General features: G+C 44.8%; 1 protein-coding gene across 1 annotated transcript; it reads left to right on the forward strand.

Annotated features, from left to right (window-relative positions):
• The first annotated feature begins 18,020 nt into the window (after positions 1 to 18,020).
• Positions 18,021 to 21,707, forward strand: LOC132592702 (uncharacterized protein K02A2.6-like). Its single transcript, XM_060279211.1, has 2 exons — positions 18,021 to 18,148; positions 19,050 to 21,707. The coding sequence occupies exon 2, from the start codon at positions 19,850 to 19,852 to the stop codon at positions 21,359 to 21,361; it is 1,512 nt and encodes a 503-aa protein (XP_060135194.1). The 5' UTR covers positions 18,021 to 18,148; positions 19,050 to 19,849; the 3' UTR covers positions 21,362 to 21,707.
• Positions 21,708 to 23,330: the final 1,623 nt, after the last annotated feature.

The raw sequence follows: 23,330 nt of genomic DNA on the forward strand, positions 1-23,330 counted from the left end.
CCAAGTTAGGGGCTAGCTTCCAGAGAATTCTGTTACTCATTCGATTTATCAGCTCATCAGAATACTTTATTGGTTCACAGAGATTCGTTAACCTTCCGCCACTTGTTATTCTGCCCATATGTCTATTACTACTGCTGCTATCTCAGAAATGATGTTTTTTAAAAGGTATGAGAATAGACTGCAGTTCTGTCAAATGCAGCAAAACCAAATCACTGTCATCACTCCTATTTTCAGACCACTAGGTATTGATTACGTTGCAGGTATTCCAGAATAATTACTTTTCTGAACAAGTTGGAAATCCATAACAAGCACCATCAAGCAAATTTACATTTTAATGCTACAAATATTTTCCATTGCATTGACATATTGGTGCAAGGGGTTAAAATAAACTGCTTTCACCTTTCCTATTAAAACTCTTGAAATAAGATATTAGACGCCGGATACATCTCAACATATGCTTTCTGGGAGTGAGGATAAAATAACATTTATACCCCTGCTGACCTTTCTATAAATATTTTTAAGTAGTTCTGTTTAAAGAAAGGTGCAGTAGTGGTCTGGGTGACAGAGCAAATGCTAAAGCTCTATAAATTAGGAATGTGCAAAAGATTTGGATGAATCCCAAATCAAGTACCAAAGCAGGGCCGTTCTGAAAAGTTTGGGCTTGTTCAAGCCAAAGTGGAATTTCTTCAAAGCACCTCAAAGTGAGGCAGGAAAGTACAAAGGAATTACGTACAATGCATTTTTTTTCCAGTGAATGAGTCTAACAGATTCAGCACATTCCTTTTCCCTTCCACATGCTGATAAGAAAAGGTAACAGGCAGTGCTTTTTTCTGGGGGTATACAGGGGTATGCATACTCCTAAACATTTCGTGAATCTAAGTTTGGCCTCATTGAGGGGCAGTAATTCAATATGAGAATGAAAATGACAGTACCCCTAAACTTTTTTTTAAGAAAAGAAACACTGGCAACAGATCATTTATGTGTAGGCCAATTAGCTTGCCTAGAACAAAGAAATAATTTTAGGATGGGAAGAATGAAGCTATAATTTTAAGATTTTCTGTGTTTTGTCTTTCTCCAGTCTTAGATTTGGCTTGCCACATGTCAACATACATTTGCTTTATTTTATTTTATTTTAAATCGAAAGTCTACATGAAAATCGATACGTGTTTTCCTGGGCATTTCTCCTCAAGCCTGGATTGCTGCAAATGCACTCTATGCAGGGGCTAATAAAGTACATTTTTGTACATTATTTTCATGAATATACACATCTTCTAGAGCACATTTCACATAAGTAAGTATTTCTATAGGCATTCTTTGGACCGAGAACTACTTTGCAAAATTCAGATAAGAGCTGTGTTTCTGTACAAATTTGTACAAAGTACAAATTGGGCAGGGTTCTCATTAAAATGTGAAAAGAATTACAGTGGTACCTTGGGTTACAAACACCTCAGGTTACAGACTCCGCTAACCTGGTAGTAGTACCTCGGGTTAAGAACTTTGCCCCAGGATGAGAACAGAAATCGCATGGCGGCACTGCGATGGCAGCGGGAGGCCCCATTAGCTAAAGTGGTGCCTCAAGTTAAGAATGGTTTCAGGTTAAGAACGGACCTCCGGAATGAATTAAGTTCATAACCAGAGGTACCACTGTATTTTCTTCTCCATCTCTAATTAGCAATTTAATGCAATAATTCCTAGTGGCTGCCAGACCTGTGTAGGTGGGATGGTGTTGCTCACCTGCCTTCCCAATGCTGTATGCCGCTGCTTGTTACGGTGGGTGTGAGGAAGCGAGGAAGCAAGAAGCCTGGCACAGGGCAGGTGTAGCAGCAGAGCAATCCAATGCTGCAACAAGCTCCCCGCTGCCTTGTCCTTCCCACTTGGTAACCTGCCATGAGGCATGGCTTTGCGAAGCCAGATGAACACCACCACCCCACAAGCCACTACTGACCATTCTTGGCTTCCTCATTTGTCAAGAGACATAAAATAGAAATACAATCTGTACAAATTTTAAGAATGATGTAAATGCAAAGCACTTCCAATGGGGAAGCCACTGACCTGCACATACTGATGTGGCTCAGGTTGGCCAGAGCAATGAATCTGAAACCACAGATGCCTTGAAGGCATTGTCAATGCTTCTTAAAAAGCAACTAATTAGCAGCTGTGACTCTGTCATCCCAGTATTTTTCTTTGCGCAGACAGGGGGAGACCCCCCCAAGCCTCAGGCAACCCCCGGGAGGAATAATGACACCTGACAACGTGTTATGGGATTAAAATTGGCCACAACTTTATTAAATTCTCAGATGCAGGAAGACCTTGGGCTTAGGCATTGGGCATTTATCCTTCCCAGTCCCCAGCCGGGGATCTGGGGAACATCAGGGTTATCCAAAGTGTGGGGGGATTGGCCTGACTCTGGAGAATGTCTGTTCAAGCAGAGAGCCCACCCCACATTTTGCCGCGTTGTAGGGGACAGCACTGGCAACCCATTGGCATATGGCCAGTGCCTCTCCTCAAAATAACCCCTTTAACGGGGAACCCTGGGATCGCCGCCGCAGGGGGGGCATGGGTCACCACTTCATCCCCCCCATTGAGGGAAGATACATTAAAGGATTCTGCCCAAGGCCTACAAACCACCCAAGTTGTGACTTTTTGCTACAGGAAAGGAGAAACTGCCAATGCAGGGAAATTCCTTCCCGGTCCCTCAACGGCAACCATATAGGGCCGCATTGGCTAATTGATGAGGCTAGGCAGGAACCTCCAGGTATCCAGCTCAGGGTGCTGAGGGTCTAGTAGTCTCGGGGGGGCTGCGCACGACCACACAAAAGCTGCCGCCCCTCGTTAATGCAGGCAGCGGTCATTACAAATTAGGAACAGTGAGGTGAGGCAACAAGGAGGAGGGGGGATCAAAGAATGTAAGAAGCCACCTCAGTAATTATACTGATTTATGGGGTATTATATTTTTGCTTAAGCCATTGCTTCAAAACAATCACAGTCTTCGGCAAGAATGTATGGACATGTCAGAAGAAACAATAAAAACCAGAATGGGAAATCAAGTAGATATGGGGAGGGAGAGAAAGATACAGGGCACTCATTTTGAGCACTTGAAAAATAAAAATACAATTGATGCTCTTTATAATATTAAACAACTCCAAAGCAAAGAAGTAATGCAAAACTGTATTTTTCTAGATTAGTAAATATTTTAAAGATATTTGCAAATATCACACACACACACACACGTATATGCATAACATTTTTTTTAAAAAAGAATTTTTTAAAAAAATCACATATATAACAGAATAAACTTGTGATAATATATTTTTAAAGGCAGGCCATAATTCCAGGTCAGATATTTATTTCATCTTCCAAGTTGCCAAATAAGGTGCTAAAAAGTAAAATATTTATTCAATTAGTTTTAGCTAATTGAAATGCAAGCACGGTACACACTTAATCTATGCAGGCAGGAAAAGCAGCCTACTGTCAGATTTTATTAAGTCTTTTTGCTGTTCTGTGAATAGTCAATAACAAGTGTCTAAACCCAAGAAATGATGTAAAGGTAATGTTCAATGGCAAGGATATAAGGTAGTGTTTGCATTCAGGATACTGTAATATGAAAGGGTCCAACACATTCCCTGGAAGATTTCTCTCCATGTCAACTAATTAGCATGTTTATTGGGAACATTAATTACTGTGACAGCCTCAGCAATTTTAAGCGCATTAACTCTTTAAGCACTATCTACTATCTTTTTCACCAAACATTGCCAAACTCATTTTTTATTACATTAAATATACAACTTCAAAATCTCAGCCATCTCTTAATCGAGCTATTAAGAAACTTCAGACGATGCTTTTTCAGGGCTCCCCTACACAGCATGTGGTGGTGTGGTTCACTTACAAGAGTTACTCATCCAAAGCCAGAGGTGCTACTAATATCTGTGGAGCCTCTCTGCTCCCTGCTTGTGGCCCTAAACACTGTGGTCTGAACTGTGTAGCCAATTGGCAGATGCTTTAAAGCAAGGATTTGTATTGAATGACTTCCAACTCTATGTTGTTGTTGTTTAGTCGTTTAGTCGTGTCCGACTCTTCGTGACCCCATGGACCATAGCACGCCAGGCACTCCTGTCTTGCACTGCCTCCAACTCTATAGTTGTATACAAACAGTTATTTGGAAATCACTCTGAAGCTTTCCATGTTAAGTGCCCAGTTAATCCTACGGTATATTTGAGAGGTAAACCTTCTATAGATCCTCTTCTTTGTTGTTGTTTAATCGTTTAGTAGTGTCCGACTTTGTGACCCCATGGACCAGAGCACGCCAGGCACTCCTGTCTTCCACTGCCTCCCACAGTTTGGTCAAACTCATGTTAGTAGCTTCGAGAACAGTGTCCAACCATCTCGTCCTCTGTCGTCCCCTTCTCCTTGTGCCCTCAATCTTTCCCAACATCAGGATCTTTTCCAGAGAGTCTTCTCTTCTCATGAGGTGGCCAAAGTAGTGGAAGCTTCAGGATCTGTCCTTCCAGTGAGCACTCAGGGCTGATTTCCTTAAGAATGGGTAGGTTTGATCTTCTTGCAGTCCATGGGACTCTCAAGAGTCTCCTCCCACCATAATTCAAAAGCATCAATTCTTCAGCAATCAGCCTTCTTTATGGTCCAGCTCTCACTTCCATACATCACTACTGGGAAAACCATAGCTTTAACTATACGGATCCTCTTCTTAGTCAAGCTTTTTTGGACTCATACCCAGTCTTCCAAACAGAATCATCCCAGGAGCAATTGCATCTTTTAGAATCTGGCTATGCAGAGTGTGCATTGGCTGGCCAACTTGTGGGAAGCAAACAGCCTCTCATCAAGAGTAACAAGCTTCATACTGAGTAGTTTGTATTGAGAGTAGTTTGGGTTTTGTTTTTTTAAGTACCCCCCCCCCTCCAAAAAAAATTTAACTGGACAAAGATGATGACTTCAGAAAAGCCCAAAAGCTGTCTTTTGGGGCAAGGGGAGAAGGACATGCCATCATGAGAACCAGGTACTCAGAGTTCAGCCCATGGCAGGGGGGAAACCCCCACCAACATCTGAAGATCTTCTCAACTCATTGTATTCCATGAAATATGTCACTACGTCCTAGAAGCCACAGAGGCCATCACCATGTTAGCAGAGACAGAGCATTCTGAGAATCATGGCAGTCGTGTCCATTTCTATGGCACAGGCTAATGTGGCCGCTGCAGCAATAAAAGTCACAACTTTTGCTTCAGTGACTGAAAAATGCCTATTGAATCATCTAACTGCCCATTGGGTCAGGGAGTATGCTGTGAGAGCTGGGTGTTCAGAAAATGAGAAAATATAAGCTTTGAAAAGTGGCAAAGGCAAGAGGGGATAGCAAAAGCAAAGGCTTTGATGGAAGCAGTCCCAAGCTGAGAAAGGAGTGAAGTCTATAACAGGGCAAGATCCCATTAGTAATAAAGTCCAGGGGCACGTGTTAGCTGAAAGAGATGGAACACTTAAAAAATTACGTAGGAATCAATGAGTTGGGGTGTCATTAATAATACTGTGCGTAGGACACTCAGAGGTTGCAATACAACCCTAATGCCAATTGTACAGATTTCCAAAATCCATGGATTGCAATGTATTTATGTCAAGTATTATTATTTCAAGGCAAACAGTTGAAGGTCAGCCCTGCAGTTCAATATTTCCTATCACATTTGTAACCTCAGAGTTGGCTAATGAACAAGCACAAGGGTCTGGTTATGAATCTCTGTGATTCATTACTGCGGGGAAGAGAAAGATGAACTGGGTGATCCTTGGGAGGCACATAATGGCAAACAACAAAACGTTTCCAATGTGAACATGCTGAGTATTTAAAAGCCACCACCACACGATTAGCAATTTAATTAATCTTGTTACACCAGACTTATTTTAATGTCTAAAGAGACTTGCAGCGGCACTTGCATTCTGCTGGCTTTGGAACTAGCATTATCCTTACAATCCAAACACATACAAGTAACTTAACTTCATATGAATATAACATTTGGATTATATTATAGAAAATAGTCTCTTTTTGCAATTCTGTAGAAATACAGGTTGGCTTACTAGCTTGAGCTACCTATCTGCATTGTATTATTGTATTCTTCTCACTTTACAAAGGTCAGGGATAGGGATAGTTCCTCCCATAGTTCCTGCTTATTTGCCATTCGGGTTGGGACTGATTGGAGTTGGAGTACGACAACATCTGGAAAGCCTGTGCTATTTTTCTAGAAAAAGAGGTGCTGGAACTCACCATGAATGCCTCCCTTGTTCTCTTATGATGGCAATGGCACCCACCTGAAAGATGCTGGAACTGAGTTTCGATGAATTCTGGCGGGGGGGGGGGGAGCCCTGTGGAGAGCTGTGGTTTCTTCATTCCTAACACTGGTACTTATCAAATATAGAACCATTTCTCAATTTGTTACATACTATAACTCAAGTAAACAAATTAATCTATGAGAGGTTAATATTGTTGGATTAGTGTATGCCAAGTCCTTTTCTGATGTGTGATTTTTCTAAAATTAAGATAACCCTAGCATGGGATCCGAAGACCTATGATGAAACAACCTTGCTGGAGCTAATTTGGGCTTGGCTCTTGGGAAACCCCACATCTACTGCCTTCAATGGTAGAAGCACAAGATAGAAACCATTAATCAATTTCTATATATGTAGCATTGGTAGCTCTGCTTTCTACTAATAAATCTGAACGGCAAGTGCTCAGGTCAGAAATTTGCATCTGATCATACAAGCAAATGGCCTTTATATGATCACACCTGACCTCCACAAGGACAGACAGTGAGGAAGAACACATTGTGTTCTTCAGGTTCAATCCCAATGCAATTTCCATGCTTGGAGATCTTCCAAAATAAATGAATGGGTGGAACTTGCCTAAGGAATATCTTAATCTTGCAGCATGGTGTGGACGGGAAACAGTGTCGACTCGGTAGCTTCGGCACTGCTTCTCACACTGTGTGGACACTGCAGGTAAGGGATCCATGTATGCTTTGAACTGTGTTTGTATGGTTTATAAATTTCATACAGAAAATTACTTCCTGACACACACACACACACACACACACACACACACCATGTTGCACCCCACCTATTGGGGCTTGGCGTTGTCAGATGCAGGGGTGAAGTGATACACAGACCACATCACAACGTGAAATATACAAGTCAGTTGATGTTCAAAGACCAGCTCTAATATTGTTAAATGATTACAGTAGTGCAAGACTGGAGACTCCCAGCATGTTATTGCCTTATGTATTACCACTTCTCTATTTACTCCCATGGTTATGATGGTCCAAATTTTATATATATATATTGCTGTGCAGGGCACTCAGAAGAGCCATTCTGAGGAATGCTGCCCATTAAACTTTTCTCCCAGCAAAGGCAAAGGAGATTTGTTTTCTTCTTTTACGTTTATGTCATACATTTCAGCCTCCTTTGGCAGAGCAATAATAAATTATGAGGTTTTATACACTCCTTTATTTGCTTTCTCTTATTCACTTCCACTCTCTTCTTTTATCATCATTTCCACCCCCTGCCAGCCTTCCTTTCCTCCTCTCATATTTTTCCAATTCTGCAAACCAATTTCCACCTGGGATTGGGTCCCCATTGCAGCTTTGGTTCTGACACTACATTTATCAATTTTCCTTTTTATATATAATATTTAAAAAACAGCCAGTTCAAATCTTGGCACAGCCACAGCAAAAACTTTCAAGGAGATTTTTAAGAAAGTATGGTGTCTTTCAGCAGAGTGTTATTTTATACAGTTTTTTTTACTTTTATAATGTCTGTCCGGAAAAGCAACAAGAAACATATTGTGTGTGTTAATATTTCTTTTACCTTTGCTGGTTTTAAAAATGTTATCCCACTTTTTACAATTCTTATAATGGCTTACAAAATATAAGAACATTAGAAGAGCCCTGCTGCAATAGGCCAAAGGCTCATCTAGTCCAGAATCCTGTTCTCACAGTGGCCAACCAGATGCCCATGGGAAGCCCATTATCATATCCTCCAACATGTTGAATCCCCAAACCAGGAGGTGCATCTTCCTGGCCATGCTCCCTTGCAAGTCACATGACCTGCATGCAATCATAGTGCCCAAAATGGCCGCCTAGCTCTTGCGGGGAAAACTGTGATGTCCCAGTGTTGCATAAGCAGGATCTGAGTATAACAGCACTCTCCCAACTTACAATTCCCAGCAGTAGTTAAATGGAAGCATGCTGCCTCCAACAGCAGAGGAATAACACAGACATATCCTCCATGAAGTCTTTAAAAAAAGACCATCCAATTTTTCTTCTTCGCATTTTAAAAAATTTCTGGTCTAGCATATACATCTAATTATAGAAAATATGGGTCCTTGAGCCTTCTGTCGCACAGAGTGCAATTCAACAGAGTGCAATATCAAAACCTCAGTAACTAAAAAATATGTTGAATCTTATAGTGGGCTCAAAATCAGGTCTACTATCAAGGAAAGTTATTTAAAACAACTCTGTAGAAATGCAGGTGGCTGGGGGTAACTGGGAAAATGTTAACGAAGAACAGTGTTTCTTTTTAAAATGCCATAAGCCCATCTGGGGCAACTACGCTAAGTGGCATTTCGATGGCTCTTTTCCACAAATTTGTGCAAACTTTGGGTATGACTTAATGCAATTTCTAGTTAATAATTTAGGGACATTGCTTTGAAAGCCCAGGGCTCTTTTTCTGCAGCTGAGACACTCCAAGGATCAGACAAAAACTACAGCAGTTCTCTTAGCCTTTAACCTGTGATTATCTGGTTAGCCTACCCTTCCTGGAAAATGCATGTAAATGGCAACACAAATAAATGGCTAGCCAGCTGTGGTCCTTGGCACAATATCCAGGGCACAGAGGATGCTGACCCTACTAGAGAGCTTACAATCTACATTATTGCTATCAATATTTGTAATGGCATGTCCATATGCAGTCATTCCAAGGGTCTAAACTGGGATAGAGGGGTGGGTAGGGGAGGATGGGGATTGATTGATTGATTGATTGATTGATTGAGGGTTGTATTCAAGGTAGCACTAAGGAGCTCCTTGCACAAATGGATTTCCACATGTGCAATGAGACTTTCCTCCTGCACATCCCCTAAATCTCTTCTAGGGGTGCCTGCAAACTTTCAGAGGTACCTTGGGATGGTACAAGAGGTATACGGGGAGTGAGGAACGAGGAAGGAAAGTTCCATTACACCAACCAAAGTTGCTCTGCTCATGTAATTATTAGCTGAATTATTAGTTGAATAGCCAATATTACTACTATATAGGCTGTCTTCTAAAAACAGTTCTCAATGTTGTTTTCAGAATATAACTCACTGAGTTAGAAACAAAAGCAATAAAAAGAGAAATGCAGTAAGTCTGCAATTGCAAACACATGTACTGGAAAGTAAGATCCACTAAGTTCAATGGGACTTCCTTCTGAGTAGACAGGATTAACACTGTAAAATACAATGCTGCATGCAAGGCTACAACAAGATTTAAGTTCTGTGGAAATAAAAAGACCTTTGCTTGATACCAAAAGGACATTAAAGTAAGCACCCGGCAGGGCTTCCCCAAACTGGAGTGTTGGACATTCGAAGAGACTGATGTGGGAGATTGGCAGAATAGGACCTTTGCTGCTCTACCATTGCGAAAAACCTCATTTTTCCCATCGGGTAAAGGTGGAGGAGTCTGATTGACACCTGCCTATCTCCAAACCACCTCCATATGCAGGTTGCATATGCTGCCTTCCTTCATGCCTCTAGGAACTTTCTTAGCATTCTGGAATCATTTTCATAGCAATGGCAATATCTCCCATGACTGACCTGGGATTCCTGCTTGGCCCCAGGGAATGCATATGAGTTCTGGCATAATGTCAGTATGTTGTAACAAGTACAGTACAAGTTAATTTGTTTGGAAGCCATTAACAGCAGTTCCCAGTTTGCACATGTGACAACTAACAAGACTTCCTGATTTGTATCTCTGCTTGCACAAATGGTGGCGCAATGGCGCTGTGTGCAACTTCACATATCTCCATTTAAGCCAGGATTTGTTCTTACTAATGCTTAAAAGGGGCTTATAATGATATGTACTAGGCAGAGAAAGGGTGGAGTGGGGTTGAGAAACAAAGAGAAAGAAAAATGGAAATCAGTGGTTGACAATGACTAGTGAAGACTCAAGTGGCATTGAAGATACTCCATCAGAGACCTCAGTGGTGCTGCAATAGTCTCCCTTAATGCTGCACTGATTGTTAAATTATTAATTTATTCTTTGTATTTGAAATACTCTGTGGACATAAGCCCATAAAGATTGAAACAATCTTCTTCCCAGGCAGTGAGATACACCTCTGGGGATGCACAGAATTATCTTTAAATGACTAATTCACACATAAGCATGAACTCAAAGGGGACTTGTGTGAAAACAAGTCCTCTTTGATTATCAAAGTGAATATGGATTCCCCCCTGTGCAGCATATTGGAAAGCTCTAAAGGCAAGGAAGGAAAAATATTTACGGTATAAGCAAAAATGTTCACACTTTTGAAGCAAGCCATTTACTTATTTCACATCTGCCCTATACATTTAAAGCAGTACCACACCACTTTAAATAGTCATGACTTTCCCCTCCTCCCACACAAACAATCTGGGAACTGCATGTTTCAAGACAAAACCATGTGCAAGGAGATCTGGAGTTTAGGACAACTTCTGCGTGCCTGTCCATTACATCATGATGGACTGGACGGGACTGAACTGGGTGTTGTGGTCACATTCTGGATGTCCTAGTTGTATACTGAGTATTCTTGTTTGGGTGAGGACATTGGGATTTAATTAGTTTAATGCAGAGGCTGGCATTAATGGTGGCAGCAGAATGGCCTGGAATGCTATAAGGATGTCCATTTCATTGCTATACAAGAAATTATGGTCACCTCTGCTTCTGGTTGAGATTAGGATTGTTGACTACATTTGTGCTAGGATTAGCCTTGCCAGAAGAGCTGCCCAGCATAGCAGGACTATAGTATTTCCATATTTAGACTGTGATACTGCCAAACCGAACTCATTAAAGGTTTTGCAAGAGTGAAGATCTTTCATACACTTATATGTGGTTCCAGAATTTGCATGTACTGATTTTAAGCAGCAGCAGCAGCAGAGCCATTACTAATCACCTGAGGCTGGCCTTGTGTGCTACTGCATTAAATAAAGTAGCATTGTGCTGAGGCAAGCAGGCCTGGTGAAAGATTCCCATCTCATTTTTTTGTTCCACTGCAAGACTCTCTTTTCTGCTCTCGCATCACAAAATGGACACAGTTCTATTAACCTAAGGCTGCATACAGATTATTATGTTGGTAGAGCAACAAGAGCACTGCTGCCCCGGCACTAGCTCAGTTCCACCACTGACGTAGGTTGATAACTGCACAAATGTAATGGCATGGGGAAACCTTGCTGCACTGCAGAGGAATGGCCGGTTCAGTCTGTTTTCCTCATTATAGCTACTTCCTCTTATCCCACACAAACTAATAGAGTGGTGAAATTGAATAGACTGGGTTGTAAACAGCATTTTTAGTCCAATCAATTTCACTCCAAAGGGAATCTTCTAAAAGAGGGAGAGGGAGAGGGAGGAAGGAAGGAAGGAAGGAAGGAAGGAAGGAAGGAAGGAAGGAAGGAAGGAAGGAAGGAAGGAAGGAAGGAAGGAAGGAAGGAAGGAAGGAAGGAAGGAAGTATCTTGAGTGTTCTTCAGATGTGCTCTAAGCCTTTCTGCACAAGTGACCTGTCAGTCTAGCATATCAAAAACTGGTTCACATCAACCAGTTGTGACCCTCCTGCTAACTTGCTCCTGCTGCTTTCCACTGGGTGGGAAAAGTTAACATAATATTCTGCAACTGGTCTGATAACCCTGTTTGAAGGCAGCATCAAAGCTTGACTGAAGAACACACTGGGCATCTTCTTTTTTTATATTATATCTGTATTTACATTAAGAACAAATCTGAACAGAGAATTCTACGGTAAGACAGGGATGGGGAACCTGTGGCCTTCTAGATGTTGTTGACTCTCACTCTGCCCCGGAAGGCTGTTGTGATTTGTGAGAGATGATTCAGTGTGGCTCTGTGATCTCCATCTGAGTGGAAGAGTTGCCCTTAAGGGGCAGGATGCATAAAGCATGTCCCATTCAAATAACCTCCCCTCCTGGGCAGCCTCTTCTTCGTCTTCCTTGAGCACTCTTTTTTTCTGATACCTTCCTAAGACTGCAAAGCGTAGGAAGACCTTTAGGTTGTGCATTTAAGGGACACTGCACATTTGGCTTCCATTTTCCCCTCCCTTTCCCTGGCAGCTATCTCTCTCCTTTCCCCCTTTTCTATTGTTGGTGCGGACGCACATTACCCTGTTTCTCATATTTTAAGACATACCCATAAAATAAGCCATAGCAAGATTTTAAGCATTCAAGGAATATAAGCCATACCCCGAAAATAAGACATAGTGATAGGCGCAGCAGCAATGCCGGCCGCGGCAGGAGGAGGAGGAAAAAATAAGACATCCCTTGAAAATAAGTCATAGTGTGTTTTTTTGAGGAAAAAATAAATATAAGACATGTCTTATAATATGAGAAACACGGTAGGTGTTGGAAGTAGAAAGGAAGATGAGGGCTTGCTTTCCCTCCTTTGACACAAGTAAATGAAGAGAGGTGTGAAATAGAGGGATGGCGGAGGACCCACAGACTCTCTTTTTTTCCTTCTCAAAGCAAAAGATGGACAACTTTGCAAGAGGTGCAGCAACAGCAGCAGCATTGTGACTAACCTCAGTCAGTTTCTATGACCTGAGTAATTCCCATAAATGTGGCAAGTTATTTCCCACTTTTAAGAGCCTGGCAAGAGATTTACCATCAGGGATCCTGCAAGCATCTTTGAACTAGTTGAGAATTTATTGGCACCTATTGACACGTTATAAGTAGCTATGGGTGGTGCATAGACTGTCTGTGGGAATCATCTTATACGTGTGGCAGGAGCTGCCCTGTCATCTTGGTTTGGACACTGTCACCTGTTTTGATCCTGGATCTGAGTCGGAAAGCAATAGTGCTTCTGGGAAGGGGAAGAACACCATTGACACTGGTGTTCTTGCCCTTGTGAACACAGCCAGAACACCATTGACACTAGTGAGAACTTGCTGTACAGGCAGAATTATATAGCTCTGTTTTCCCAACATTTCCTGACCTGATAATTTTGACATTTTATGTGTTCTTTCATAAGATGTAAAAAGCTACTTCTATGTATCTGGTGGAAATTTGGCACTGATTTGTGTGTAGATTCTGTGGTGCGGTGGGGATTCATTTGCAACCCATGAACTTGGAAAACCACTGGAATTTCGCATTGTAATTCCACATTATAATTTCCCTGTTTAGGGAAGTTTTTTAATGTCAAGGGACACTTAACATTATCTTGTTTTTAATATTCTATTGTAAGCCGCCCAGAAGGGGCTGGGAAAACCCAGCCAGATGGGCAGGGTACAAATAACAATTATTATTATTATTATTATTATTATTATTATTATTATTATTATTATTCTCACTCAAACCTTTATTGCGTTAGCATACAGCCATAGCAAAATAAAACAATACAAAATGCCAGAGACAAGCAACAAAGCATAATTCAAGGCGATATTGCTGGTGTAATAACATTTAAATTACCCTAAGTCAATAACGCAAAGATTTAGGTGCCAGCACCAAAAATCTAATATGCAGATATATGTAAAGCATAAAATAGCCCAAAATAGGCTCGGCACATTCAGTTAAAAGATGAAATAATAAGAATTAAAACAGGTCCAGGTCTAGGACACACTACCCTGTCAGGGTAGCCCTGAGTTTCAGAGCCTGCACTATGAAGATTGCCACCCCACGTGAAATTAGGGGATGTGCGTCCACGAGAAGCAATTTCAAACAGTCTTCCTTAGATGTAATGGTGGACGGGATCAAGAGGAGGAGCTTAGATCTTATTGGCTCATAAATGGGGCAGTAGAAAAAGAAATGTAGAAAATCCTCTATTTCATTCATTGTGCATGGGCATAGGCGCTGAGTAATAGGGGTCTTAGAGTAAATCCCCTGCAGGAAGGCCGTGGGTATAGAATGGAAACGGGCCATAGTGAACGCTCTTCTCAAATTGGGCTCCATCAGGTCTTTCAAGTAGTTGGCAAGTGATCTTACCACTTTCACTTTAGGAAACCACATAGAGAGGCGGGCTGTGGTGGACCGTGCCCGGTCCATGGCCTCGTCCCTTGTAAGAATCCAGGCCCGGATTTTATGTTGGTCCCAAGATGACAGCGTGTCGAATTCTGGGAGGGAGTAGCGTGTAATAATAGTCTCCATGCCCTTAGACCATTTGTTACTTTGGGAGCAAGTTAAAAAGGCTTGCCTGGCTAATAGGGAACCTGGGGCAGTTATTAATTTGCAGTAAAAACAGATAATTCTAATGTGTGCCACTGAAAATTTAGCATGACATGGTGATACAGTGATAAAAAAGCCAGTTCCATAACAAAACAGGTATTGCAATGTAAAAGGTGTATTAGAAATCAGGACATCTATGAGTGCTAGCATTATAACCAGGGAAACTAATGAAAGAAACCCCACATCTGACTATTATCTATAAGAACTTGTGCTTGAGATTACTTTTCCCTTTTTCCTCCCATTTCTTTTTCCTTGTGTGCCCCCTTTTCAGATTATGAGCTGAAAACTGGAACCACCTTAGTACTGAGTTCTGTAAGCTGCTCTGAAAGGCTTTTTGGCTAAAAGGCAGAGTATAAATGTCTAAAATAAATAAATAGAGTTAAATAAACAAAGTTTTATCAGGCCCAGTCAGCATGGCTAATGGTTAGGGATGATGGGACCTGTTAGTAACATTTGGAGAGCCAGTTTTTCCATCCTTGTTATAAGATACACCAAGCAAAGTAATCAAACAGAGGAAATTGTCCCATGTACCTTCAAGTTACATTTGAGCCATGATTATATAAACTGCCCTCTGAATTTCTCTTGAAGGGTGGCATAGAAATGTCTATAATAATAAATGGTGATGGCTGTAAAAATGCGTTATCAGTTTCTTGAGTTAAGACTGCTTCTCATTTGACATTTTTTACCTGAGCATACACATACGCATCCCAAAAATATTTCTCGCTAGCCATATGTTCATGGCAGCCATTTTGTGGAACTGTCTATAAAACTGTTTTTCAAGATGTGCCAATCAGCCAAAATAAGCCTCTAGTGATTAACTGTAAATGTAATTATTGGACCCCACTTATTGATACCCAGTTCCAAATTACTTACAGCTGAACTACATCTCCCATCAACCCCTGCAAGCATGGCCAATGGCTAGGGATGATGGGTGTTGCAGTTCAGCAACATGTGGCAGACCAAAGGTTCTCCATACCTGCATAGCTGCCAAGTTTTCCCTTTTCTCGCGAGGAAGCCTATTCAGCATAAGGGAAAATCCCTTAAAAAAAGGGATAACTTGGCAGCTATGCATACCTGACTTACTGGTGCTGCTTAAAATTACTTCAGCATATTCATATGTAATCTTTCCTTCTCACCGTTAACTCTCTTTTTTTATTGCTTTGGAGGGGTGTGTGTCTGTAAAGTGTGTTCTGTATAATGCACTAGGTAAAATGTCAACTGAAAAGACATCATTGCTACTATTAACATTCTGGAACAACAGGGAAGACAATTTCTTGCCTGATGAGCGAAAAGGTCATTTCATATTAATCATGTATTAAGTATAAAACAAAAGCTCATTTGTCAAGACGTTACAAGGTAATGATCACAGAAAAAGCCTCTTTTGCAAAAGTGCCTTTTAAAAGAATCACTTTAATATCTCCATGAAGATAATTATTTAAACTGAGACAAAGAGAGAAAGCTCTTGCGTGCCTTTTTTAAATAGCTTTACTTAAATAACTGCAGATATTTTTGAACAGATTCATAGTTATGCAAAGACAGATTTGATTTTTCTTAAAGGAAGCACATTAATTATGTGGCATTTTATTCAGGTGCCTCTTCTAAAAAAATTAGCAGGAACCCTTAACTTCTCTTTTCCCTAAAGTACCTCAAGGTTGCTTTAGAAAACCCTTAAGTAGTAAGGAACTAATTCTAATTATTTGTCAACTGGTTTGCTACACTGGATGAGTCCTGAGGTGGTGCTGGTTGGCTGGTTAGGTCAAGTCTCTGAGGATCTGCTTCTGTAAACCTCAAGACCTGATGCTAATGCTGATGTTTGCATTAAACAAAACAGGAAAAGTTAAAGTAAGCACATTCCCCACCCCACCCCCACCTGCCATAAACAAAAACAAATATGTCAACTATTCACGTACAATATGCCTGTTGTCATCAGCACCTTAATGTTTGTCCATTTCCCTCATAATGCCGAGATTCATTTTGGCCTTTCAGTGCCAGGGGGTCTTGAAATTGATTAGTGGAAGTATGTTTCTTTTGAAAAGCTAAGCATTTCCTAGTGCCTTTGATGTCCTCAGGCTAGCAACAACAACAAAAATGGAGAAAGGGATGGCAGGCTTCCATTAGAAAGCAGAGTGCTCATTTTTAAGGATGAAAGGAGACAGATGACTCTCTTGTGTACTGAGTCATATATAGCACAGGCAGAGATGAAACAGCTGAGAGAAAATAACAGGAAGAGGAAGAAAAACAACAGTTGGGGACCCAGATATGGAGTTTAGAGTGAGTAAAAGGCTTGGTCTGAAGTACTATAAAGAGACAAGAGTCATTACTACTAATAATACTAATACTAATACTACTGTTATGTACTGAGCTGAATCCTAGAACAATAGGATTCAGAAACAGCGGGAGCTACCCAATCCAACTCCAGGTGGAAGTGAATCCGCAACCTGATTGGCCTGCCGGAGCAGCCAATCAGGCGGCGGGCAGAAGTGAATCTGCTACCTGATTGGCCTGTAGGAGCAGCCAATCAGGCTGCAGGCAGAAGTCAATCCACAATATAATTGGCCCACAGGTGTAGCCCTGAAGTAGCCAATCACGCAAGGCCCATTGTGTAAATAATGTATATAAGCAGATGGTTTTGGGAAAAGAGCCATTCTTCTTCTCCTCTTCTCCTTGATGACTATGAGCTGAATAAAGAGCATGAAATTCACTCTCGACTCCGAGTACATTTCACTGGCGACGAGGATGGGATCCTGCTGAGCTGACCGCCACCACGCACTGCACCGCAGCACCGCCACCTGCTGCACCGCTGCATCGCACCGTGCATCCAGGCTTCAGCTCCAGGACCCAAGGAACCCAGAATGGCAACCGACAGCAGCTTCTCGCCATTCAAACCAGCATCAGGAGACTGGGAAGGGTACGCTGCCCGTTTCAACTTCCTCCTGCAAGCGAAAGAAGTCACCAACGATGCCATGAAGAGGGCGACATTCTTCAGCGTCTGTGGAGAGGAGACGTTTGAAATCGCCCGGGCTCTCCTTGCACCTAGAGATGTCGCTACCGTCTCGTACAAAACAATAATGGAACGGCTGAAGGAGCACTTCTCACCACAGCCCTCGGTGGTAGCTTGCCGAAATGCCTTCTACGCAAAGCGGCAAGCCCCGGGGGAAACCATAACTGGGTTTGTGACCTCCCTCCGCCAAGCCGCCCGGCTATGCAACTTCTCAGAGTTGGAGAACATGCTTCGTGACCGCCTCGTCGGTGGCCTGAGGGACGAGATGTTGCAACGACGCCTCTACGCCAAAAAAGACCTCACGTTCCAGATTGCTCTGGAGGAAGCCCTGGCAACCGAAGCCGCCGAGAGGTCAACGCAAGAGGCACGACCGGCCCCGCCATCCCAACCGAGGGTCTACCACGAAGACCTCACCGACGAATCCGAATCTGACAGGGAGGAAGTACACCGAGTACAGCGGCGCACTCAAGCAGCACACACACCACAGCAGCCTCGACGAGAAGGAGGGAACTGTGCAAGCTGCGGGGAGAACCACGAGAGGAGGACCTGTCGTTTCCGCAACGCAGAGTGCAGGCAGTGCAGAAAATTGGGACACATCGCCCGGGTGTGTCGGGCTCGACTCACCCGTCGACAAGCATCAGATGACCGACCCAGGAGCCCCAGGTCACATGGCACCATGCACCAAGGCAACTCGACGGAGATCACGGACTACCAGGTATTCCAGTTGCCCCATCCCAGCACAGAGAAAATTTATATAGAGGTACAGATAGAGGGAGCCCCATGCCGCATGGAGCTGGACACGGGTTCAACTCTATCCATAATCTCGGCCCGAACATTAAGGGAACTGTGCCCTAATGGGGGTCCCAAACTAAGGCCGGCCCCATTCACCCTCCGGGACTTCCAGAAACGTAAGGTCCCTACAATGGGGGTGGGGACCTTCAGGGTGCAATATCGAGGGCGAAAGCAACAATTGGACTTGCTGGTAGTTAAGGGCCCCTACGTTAGCTTACTGGGACTGGCATGGTTTGGACCTCTGGGGCTAGCCGTTACCGGGGTGAACCGCACTAGCTTACAAGTGGACGTGGACGCCATATGCAAAGAGTTTCCAGGGGTTTTCGATGGGGCATTGGGACGATATACAGGACCCCCCATTGCCCTACAGCTAGACCCCGCTGTACGACCCATCAGGCACAAGGCCCGCCGGGTCCCGTTCGCCCTGAAACCCCGCATAGACGAGGAATTGGACCGACTCGTGGAGCAAGGAGTGCTGGAGCCGGTGCCCAACGCCCCCTGGGAAACTCCAATTGTCACACCCGTCAAGCCTAACGGTTCGGTCCGCATCTGTGCAGACTACAAATGCACCATAAACAAGGCTCTCACGGCCCATGCATACCCAGTGCCAGTGGTCAGCCATGTCCTCGCCACCCTGGCTGGGTCAAAAATCTTTGGCAAACTGGACTTGGCCCAAGCGTATCAACAGTTGCCTGTGGACGAAGCCACAGCAGAGGCTCAGACGATTGTGACGCACAGAGGGGCATTCAGAGTAAAGCGGCTGCAATTTGGCGTTAGCGTGGCACCAGGCATATTCCAGAATCTAATGGACTCTCTCCTTAAAGGGATTCCTGGCGTCACCCCCTTCTTCGATGATGTACTGATCGCCGGGCCCACACCAGAGGAATTTGAGGACCGCCTCCGCTCCGTCCTGCACCGTTTCCAGACGGCGGGCCTCAAGGTGAAGCGGGAAAAGTGTTTACTGGGAGTGCCGCAGGTGGACTTTCTGGGATTTAAGGTGGACGCAGAAGGGGTCCATCCAACCGGTGACAAGGTACGGGCCATTTGTGAGGCCCCAGCGCCCAAGAGCAAGCCCGAACTTCAGTCATTCTTGGGACTATTGAACTTTTACCATGCCTTTCTTCCGCATAAGGCAGCGGTAGCGGAGCCCCTACACAGACTCCTAGATAAAAGGGCCCCTTGGGTGTGGGGCCAGCGACAAAGGGCCGCATTCCAGGCAGTCAAGGACTTGCTCGTCTCGAACTCGGTCTTGGCACACTTCGACGAGAGGCTGCCAGTGGTGCTGGCATGCGACGCCTCTCCCTATGGCATCGGCGCTGTCCTGGGACACCAACTCCCAGATGGAAGAGAGGTGCCGGTGGCATACTTCTCCCAGACGCTTGCTGCAGCCGAACGAAACTACTCACAGATTGACAAGGAGGGTCTGGCAATCGTGAAGGGCGTAAAAAAATTCCATGATTTCTTGTACGGGCGGCCCTTTACCATAGTGACTGACCACAAGCCGTTGCTTGGCCTGTTTGCCCCCGAGAAGCAGACCCCCCAAGTGTTGTCTCCACGTGTCCTCAGGTGGTCAATTTTCCTTGCCGGCTACCAGTATGCACTAATCCACCGCCCTGGGAAGGCGATGGGCCACGCAGACGCCCTCAGCAGGCTACCACTACCAGAAACAGGCCCCGACCCAGCGCCTGCGCAAGAGGTTATGACCCTGGAGCTGCTTCCCGACCGACCCATTCAGGCACAAGAAGTTGCGCACCATTCCACAAAAGATAGGGTCATCTCCCGGGTCCTGGACTGGGTGTGGCGAGGATGGCCCAGCAGCAGCCCCGGGCCAGAATTCGCTGGCTACACAAACCGCAAACATGAACTGTCGGCCCACAAGGGGTGCTTGTTATGGGGAAGCAGGGTTGTTGTTCCCCAGCCCCTCCGCAAAAGGGTCCTCACAGCCCTACACGAGACACACCCAGGGGTAGTGAGGATGAAGGCCCTTGCCAGGAGTTATGTGTGGTGGCCGGGGATTGACAGAGAGATAGAGGCCTGGGTCCAACACTGCCAGACCTGCCAAGAATCCCGCCCGGATCCCCCAAGGGCCCCAGTCCAGCCCTGGGAGTCTGCCCGACATCCATGGTCACGCTTGCACGTGGACTTCGCTGGACCCTTCCAGGGAAAAACATTCTTCATAGTGGTGGATTCCTACACCAAATGGCTGGAGGTCGCACTGGTACCGTCCACTTCTACGGCGGCAGCCATCCGGGTACTACGTAAGCTTTTTGCAACCCACGGGCTCCCTGACACCCTCGTCTCGGACAATGGAACCGCATTCACGTCAGAGGAGTTCCAGACCTTCACAGCGCAGAACGCCATCCGCCACATCCGCTCAGCACCATTCCACCCTGCCACCAATGGCCAAGCGGAGCGCATGGTGCGGACCACCAAGGACAGCCTCCGCCGCATGACACAAGGGGACTGGGAATACCGCCTTGCCGCATTTCTTCTAGCACAGCACAGCACCCCAAGCACAACGACGGGCCGGAGCCCAGCTGAACTACTAATGGGCCGGCGCCTTGCAACTAGACTGGACCGACTTCACCCCGACAGAGCTCAGGATGAGGTAGTGGTGGGGAAAGGCAGGAACCCCCGGACATTTGTGGCCCAGGACGCAGTGTACGCAAAGAATTTTGGGGCAGGCCCAGCATGGGTACCCGCCACAGTCACCAAGGTGACCGGTCCCGTGTCGTACGAGGTACTAACGGAAGGGGGGCAATGTTGGCGCCGCCACTGCGACCAGCTACGGCGACGATTCCCAGGAGGAACCCGGGAGGAGAGCGGGACAGAGGGGTCCCAAGGGGACAGCAGGGCAGTGAGGCCTGTAGAGCGAGAGGGGTGGGCAGGGGAAGCAGAAGCAGAAGCAGTAGGCACAGAGGGGCGCCCTGAGGCTGGAAGGACACCGGAACCAGAGCCACAACCTAGTGGTTCAGTGGCGCCAGACCAGACAGCCCCGGCACAGCCAGCAGCCTCGGAACACGAACCAGAACCAGAACCCCTGACCAAGGAACACCCCAGGCCACAACGCACACGGAGGCGGCCAGCAGACCTTGGGGACTACGAATGCAACTTCCCGGGCAGGACTGGAACTTAGAGGGGAGGGGTGTTATGTACTGAGCTGAATCCTAGAACAATAGGATTCAGAAACAGCGGGAGCTACCCAATCCAACTCCAGGTGGAAGTGAATCCGCAACCTGATTGGCCTGCCGGAGCAGCCAATCAGGCGGCGGGCAGAAGTGAATCTGCTACCTGATTGGCCTGTAGGAGCAGCCAATCAGGCTGCAGGCAGAAGTCAATCCACAATATAATTGGCCCACAGGTGTAGCCCTGAAGTAGCCAATCACGCAAGGCCCATTGTGTAAATAATGTATATAAGCAGATGGTTTTGGGAAAAGAGCCATTCTTCTTCTCCTCTTCTCCTTGATGACTATGAGCTGAATAAAGAGCATGAAATTCACTCTCGACTCCGAGTACATTTCAACTACTAATTACCCACCCTTCATTCTAAGGTCCCACGGTAGGTTACAACAATTAAAGCATTATTTAAAACACTATAAAACTTACAGAAATAAGGTGGGTCGTTAAATTGGCACCTCAGGTGTCAAAAGCCAGAGTAAAGAGGTGCATTAGTAGCATTCACCAGAAGCTGCAATGAAGGTGAGGGACACATGTCTGTGAGGGAAGAATTCCACAAATTAGGGACTGCCACAGAGACTGCTTTCTCCTGTAAGGCCTACGACACAAGTTAACAGCATATTTATTTATTTATGCAAGGGAGGAAACAGAACTGAGGGGAAATTGTTGCCCAAAACATCGGAGCAGCTTTACCACAAGTACACATGAACTGCCTTGAGGGGTTCAGCCTGGCACTCAAAGTCAAATGTTTGTGGAGAAACTGGCCATGCCTACAAGTTTGCTCTGCCCCAGCTGCCCCCCTCTAATATGACGAGGTGCCAAGGCATGTAAGTGCTGGCAAAACCACTTAAATAGCACAGGGTCAGGAGAGAAAAGGAATCCTGGCAGCATTTTTTTCTGTGGATATTGAACAAAAGCAGGGTACAATATGAAGAAAAATAAACAAGAGAGGTTTACCTCAGGCCTTACCTCAGGCCTTGCACACAGCAGGGGGACTTTCAACCAAGCATGCAGAGGAGGGTGGCAGGTGGGTGCGAAGGGGGCACCCAGGCTTAAGAGGAGGCCAGCTCTGCTGCCTGAGCTGACTGTCTCACCTCGCCTCACGGGTGGGCTGACTGAGTGCAAATTCTGACCCTTCAAAATTCAGTGAATCAGCTTGAACTGAAACGGGTCTCGCAAGAGATTTTAATTGGATAAGGATGCACATGGCACCCTCCCTGGAAAACCTGGCAGCACACAAGGCCTCTTTCCACACCCTTCATAAACAGAATAATAACTCTTAGCAGTTAGGTAGCCCAATTCAAGTTTGACATGTTACATCAGGACAGCATTGTATGGTAGGTCAGGGACATGCCTGTTATGTATGCAGGCATTGTAGACAGAAGCCAGGCTGTATGCATGCCATGGCAAGCCTAGGCCTTAAGGCCTCCTGGGTCTCAGGGGTTTTACCTGCATAACAAAAGGCAGAGGGGATTCTAAAACCCTCCAACAATATTTTCTGGTAGCTGCAGGCAGGCAAGCCAGTGTTCTGATTTGCTAGTCGCAGCATGAGGCGACCTATCACAGGTAGGGAGGTGTTACCATATTTGTCTGACGATCCCTATTTTTTTGAAACCCAAATTAATAAATCAATTATTTATTGAGTTGTCAAGCTTTTTTGCAGAGGAGTTGAGCTTTTTAGAGGGGAGTTAGCCAAAGTTTGTTTAGCTTTTTGTCGCCACCAATTGCTCACCCGTCTTCCTGCCTGCTTGCTGCCGAATTGCAGCTTTGTCCACTCGGCTACTTCTTTATTTTTGATTTACATACAGTCTTCCATCTAAGCTACCCATATTTGTTGCGTTTTTACATCTGTTTAAGCATAAACTATATACTTTTAATCAAAAAGGTGTGTTAAAATAATTATCTTTTTTATTACGCTCAAAACCAGC

This window comes from Zootoca vivipara, chromosome 1 (genome assembly GCF_963506605.1).
Source record: "Zootoca vivipara chromosome 1, rZooViv1.1, whole genome shotgun sequence".
Classification (NCBI taxonomy): domain Eukaryota; kingdom Metazoa; phylum Chordata; class Lepidosauria; order Squamata; family Lacertidae; genus Zootoca; species Zootoca vivipara.

Coding starts and splice junctions, on each gene's coding strand:
- LOC132592702 (XM_060279211.1), top strand. CDS start 19,850: ATGGGCCACGCAGACGCCCTCAGCAGGCTACCACTACCAGAAACAGGC.